Source organism: Centruroides sculpturatus, unplaced genomic scaffold, assembly GCF_000671375.1.
Source record: "Centruroides sculpturatus isolate CEXI.00-Female unplaced genomic scaffold, Cexi_2.0 scaffold71, whole genome shotgun sequence".
Taxonomy (NCBI): Eukaryota; Metazoa; Arthropoda; class Arachnida; order Scorpiones; family Buthidae; genus Centruroides; species Centruroides sculpturatus.
Window position 1 is genome coordinate 1,046,285 of NW_019384332.1, and position 5,264 is coordinate 1,051,548.

At 27.0% G+C, this 5,264-nt stretch overlaps 1 protein-coding gene across 1 annotated transcript in view; it reads left to right on the top strand.

Annotated features, from left to right (window-relative positions):
* The first annotated feature begins 249 nt into the window (after window positions 1–249).
* LOC111630595 (semaphorin-1A-like) overlaps window positions 250–5,264 on the top strand; it is an 8,176-nt gene continuing 3,161 nt past the window's right edge. Inside the window, exons 1-15 of the mRNA XM_023374716.1 lie at window positions 250–353; window positions 431–563; window positions 889–963; window positions 1,044–1,151; window positions 1,229–1,316; window positions 1,421–1,543; window positions 3,224–3,297; window positions 3,367–3,505; window positions 3,592–3,682; window positions 3,760–3,892; window positions 3,975–4,096; window positions 4,170–4,252; window positions 4,410–4,605; window positions 4,665–4,739; window positions 4,812–4,885. Of these exons, the coding sequence (XP_023230484.1) occupies window positions 250–353; window positions 431–563; window positions 889–963; window positions 1,044–1,151; window positions 1,229–1,316; window positions 1,421–1,543; window positions 3,224–3,297; window positions 3,367–3,505; window positions 3,592–3,682; window positions 3,760–3,892; window positions 3,975–4,096; window positions 4,170–4,252; window positions 4,410–4,605; window positions 4,665–4,739; window positions 4,812–4,885 (1,618 nt within the window). The remainder of the gene's footprint in view (window positions 354–430; window positions 564–888; window positions 964–1,043; window positions 1,152–1,228; window positions 1,317–1,420; window positions 1,544–3,223; window positions 3,298–3,366; window positions 3,506–3,591; window positions 3,683–3,759; window positions 3,893–3,974; window positions 4,097–4,169; window positions 4,253–4,409; window positions 4,606–4,664; window positions 4,740–4,811; window positions 4,886–5,264) is intronic.

A 5,264-nucleotide genomic window follows, 5' to 3' on the forward strand; every position in this document is an offset into this window, starting at 1 on the left:
ACCATTAAAAATAAATATTTATTATTTTTTTTTTCAGAGACAATTCTCCAAAGTAGCTAGAGTTTGCCGTAATGATAATGGTTATGGAAGTTCTCCAAACATCAAACAATGGATGTCTTTTTCAGAAACTCGTTTGATATGTTCTTTTGAAGATAAAATTTATTTTAATCAAATTCGTTAAGTTAAATTATTATAAAATAAACTGATAATCTGAGCATAAGCTTTCTGTGCTAATTTTAAAATATTAAAATGTTTCTTGCAGAAGCTGTTAGTGACATAGTGGAAAGAATTCCATACGTTCTGTATGGAGGAGACCCAGAAACCGTAATATATGCACTATTTAATTCTTCACCGTCAGTATTTTATATTTTTATAATGCTTACTGAAGAATAGAAAATACTGTAATTAAATTAACTTATTTCATATTTAGAAATGATCGTTTTGCTTCAGCTTTATGTATATTTAATATGGAATCCTTTAAAACATCTTTCAATGGAGAATTTCGTAATACGGATGGTTTTGAAGTTTTATCACTTAACGATTCACACATGAGACCTGGAAATGTAAATATTATACAGCAGTTAACGCGAAAGTATTGTAACGAATCGATTAAACTAAATTCTTGTTGAATAATTAATATTTTAGTGCCAAAATTATCCTAGAGAAATTACTCTAGCATTTGAATATGTCTTGGATACGCATTATGAAATGATTCTACCTATTCTATCATCTAAAAATGAACCGCTTCTTATGGAATCCAATCATGCGTATGAAAATACTTGAATATTATAATTATAAATTTGATACGTCAAATTCTTGATGTTTTTTCCTCTTCCATAGTTGTCGCTATACTTCTTTATACGTTGATGCCCAAGTAAATTCAACTAGTACATACATGTACGATATTCTGTACGATCGGAAGAAAAAAATCAATATGTATGCATACAGAATCATAATCCAGCAGTGAGTGTTACTATATATCATAATTTTTATTAATGCATTAATAACTAATATTAATTATAAGCTTTAAATATTTCTTATAGGACGAATGCCATAATTATTTGAGGGTATTTGTTGAAGTAACACTCGAAATCTTTTTGATATGCGGAACAAATGCTTATGATCCAACATGCAGAGAATACTTAATTAGTGTAAAAAATAATTTTTGAAATTAGTTAATAATTACATTATTTACAATACAATAATATTCTTTTATGTTTATATTTAGAATGGAGAGAAAAAAGTAACTGAAGAATTTTCTGCTAGAGGAATATGTCCATATAGTCCACATTTTAATGTTACTTCATTAGAAGCAAGTGAGTAAATAAACTACAAACATTCAAAATTATAAACACTAGTTAGAAATTTTAAAAATAAACTTTTATATGTAACATTATATTCATGTAAATATATATTTCAGATGGGTTATTTACAGCTACTTATGAGTGGGATTATGGTCCTTATCCAATAATATCTAAAAAAACACTTCAACCGAATATTCAAATAAGAACGCCACATAAACATTTAAGTCACTTAAGTGAAAGTAAGTTAGTTTAGAAATATACGATGTTACTTTTTTGGTTATAAATTTAATATACTGTATGTAACCTTCATTTTTAGGGTTCAAAAATGCCATATCTAAATAACGAAAAACATTTTTTTTAAATATTTTTATTACAAATTAAATGTCCAGTACATGTTTTAAACATCTCTAATACGGAATTTTGCACCCATAAGAAAGGTGTTTCATACTCTTTAGGGGTGCAGGCTTTCCAAGTTGAGACTCCCATTGTTGTAGGGTAATCACACTTATTCTACAGATAGAAAAAAATGATTTTTTCAACTTTTTTCTACACTAAGAAATTGTCATTATTTTTTCTGTTTAAATAGGTTGGAAAGAAAGAGTAGTGATTAGTACTTTTTATGTGTAAATTTTCTGCTTCCGTGGGGAGAATTTAACCCAGAGAGCCACTCCATTCTAACGCGATTGATTTAACTTAAATTATTTATTATTACACATATACAGATCCAGACTGAAGAAATATCGATCACCTCTATGAGATTTTTTATTCAACACTTCATTGAGTATGTTATATCTTTTGAATGAAGTTTCTTTATAAAATGATCATGACTTTTAAACGATTCTACAAACACACCTGCTATCTTAAAGAGTTGAAACACGACGATGATAACGTTTCTGTAATAATTATACATTTCAATTAATATTTATTTTATTACATGAATTAAAAATCCAGCAACGAGTTGCTGGATTTTTAATTCATGCACAATTTAATTTAATTTCCAGCAACGAGTTGCCGGGAAAGTTAAGCAACTCGTTGCTTAACTTTCCCGGCAACATTTAAAACTGTGTGTGGCATCATCTGTTACGTTATTTTATTTAGAAAATGTTTTTATATTTTTAATTATTATAAAGTGACAAAAAATATTAATTTGAGGGTAGGATGGATTTTATAAAAAAAATTTGTAAATGCTAATAAAATCGTCAATTAAGTCCGATCCTACTCGATATATATTACACATGAACCTTCTCGATCATTCCCCGTTGACCTTTAACTACTTAAATTTAATAGTATAAACCCTTCTAATACACAAATTTCTCTACAAACAAAATTTCAGAAATTTTTGACAAAAAGCATAAAAGTTATTAAGCTTCAAATAGGGTGGACAAAATCGTGCCCCTTTACACATATACTAACATCCATACACAGAAAAACCGCTGAATTATTTTGAATTTCTCGAAATTTCAAGGTCCACTATGCCCAAAAATATAAAAATAATGGAGGGTTATTTTTTGACCGATCGCCATACTTTTCCTCTGTTATTTATAATAGAGCCGGGAAAGTAAAAATCCTTCCTGATAGTTTCTCTAGTATCTTTTTACTAAATAATGAATAAAATATATTTAAACTATTAATAAATTTTTTATATAAAAAATGTAAATAAAAAATTTATGTTTGGATATTTATAAATTTTTCATGCGTCATTTAAAATAGTAAATAAAAGTAGATCAAAGATATAAAGATAAAGATTAAAAGCAAAAATATTTTATTTAATTTTTTAAATAAATAACTACAGGTTTATATTAAAAATATTTTACAAGTATGATTTGTAGAAAACATATTTTGGTATTTATTAATTATAATGTGACATAAAATTCAAAATAAATAGCGAATATGATCAAAATGTTTAAATTTCCTAACAGAATTGAATTTCGTTGGATCATTTGTATATGAAGCTCATGTGTATTTTTTCTTCTCTGAACTTATCGCTGAAACGGTAACATTATCTTTATTTTTGTTATTTATTTTATAATTTTAAAGGAATTTATTATTATTTTTTTTTCAGAGACAATTCTCCAAAGTAGCTAGAGTTTGCCGTAATGATAATGGTTATGGAAGTTCTCCAAACATCAAACAATGGATGTCTTTTTCAGAAACTCGTTTGATATGTTCTTTTGAAGATAAAATTTATTTTAATCAAATTCGTTAAGTTAAATTATTATAAAATAAACTGATAATCTGAGCATAAGCTTTCTGTGCTAATTTTAAAATATTAAAATGTTTCTTGCAGAAGCTGTTAGTGACATAGTGGAAAGAATTCCATACGTTCTGTATGGAGGAGACCCAGAAACCGTAATATATGCACTATTTAATTCTTCACCGTCAGTATTTTATATTTTTATAATGCTTACTGAAGAATAGAAAATACTGTAATTAAATTAACTTATTTCATATTTAGAAATGATCGTTTTGCTTCAGCTTTATGTATATTTAATATGGAATCCTTTAAAACATCTTTCAATGGAGAATTTCGTAATACGGATGGTTTTGAAGTTTTATCACTTAACGATTCACACATGAGACCTGGAAATGTAAATATTATACAGCAGTTAACGCGAAAGTATTGTAACGAATCGATTAAACTAAATTCTTGTTGAATAATTAATATTTTAGTGCCAAAATTATCCTAGAGAAATTACTCTAGCATTTGAATATGTCTTGGATACGCATTATGAAATGATTCTACCTATTCTATCATCTAAAAATGAACCGCTTCTTATGGAATCCAATCATGCGTATGAAAATACTTGAATATTATAATTATAAATTTGATACGTCAAATTCTTGATGTTTTTTCCTCTTCCATAGTTGTCGCTATACTTCTTTATACGTTGATGCCCAAGTAAATTCAACTAGTACATACATGTACGATATTCTGTACATAGCAACAGGTAATACATTTTATTTTTTATTATTTAAATTTAAATAAAGACACGAACATAAATATGGATTTAAAAATTATAAAATTAATTTATATTTTTAAAAAATACCTGAATTAATATTGACTTTGGTTATTTAATTAATTTTTGCAATAAATGTATATTACAGAATGTGGAACTGTGATAAAAGTTTTGAATGGATTTACAGATTATTTTGTTCCAATTCTACAAACAATTAAAGTGTCCGATCCTCCAACCGTTTTAACGGGATTATATATATTTAACGAGAATTTAATGGTAATTTCTCAAAACGAAATTTACGCCGTTAAAATGCATCGGTGTCATATTCGTGCAAAAACTTGCGGGTATGTATGAAATATTTTTAATTGCTAATCACTAGAATTTAATAACAATTTTGTTTCAGAGAATGTGTTTCTTTGAGGGATCCTTATTGTGCTTGGCGTAGAGATTTGAAGTATTGTTATGGTACAGATATGAGGTATAAAAACATTTTTCATTAAGGAGTGAGAATTTTTTATGAAGCACAATAATGACTAAATCAAATTTTCAGAACCGATACAATAAGGAGAAACGTTCTGATACAAAATATAGAACTGGGTTATGATACACGTTGCATTAGAGAAGGTAAAATTTCTCTTATCTTTAAATTATAATATATTTACATTAGCCTATATGTTGTCATTATATATGTATTAAAATTAAATTCTTAATTACACGTTTTATAATATAATACAGTAGAGCCTCGATTATCCGACTCAATTGGGGACTGGAGTTGGTCAAATAACTGAAAAGTCGGATAACCGAAAAGTATGAAAAAATCCGTTATTAGTGTAGTATATTATTATATCCCATGTAATTAGTATATTAGTATATCGCTATTAACCTACTTCGCGTTGAATTTTCATCGATGTTAAGCCTAACAAAAATTTTTTTAAATAATAATCGTCGCTATTGTATCGTTAAAAATTAGAAAATTAAGCCTCGTTTAAATACTGGCTCCCTT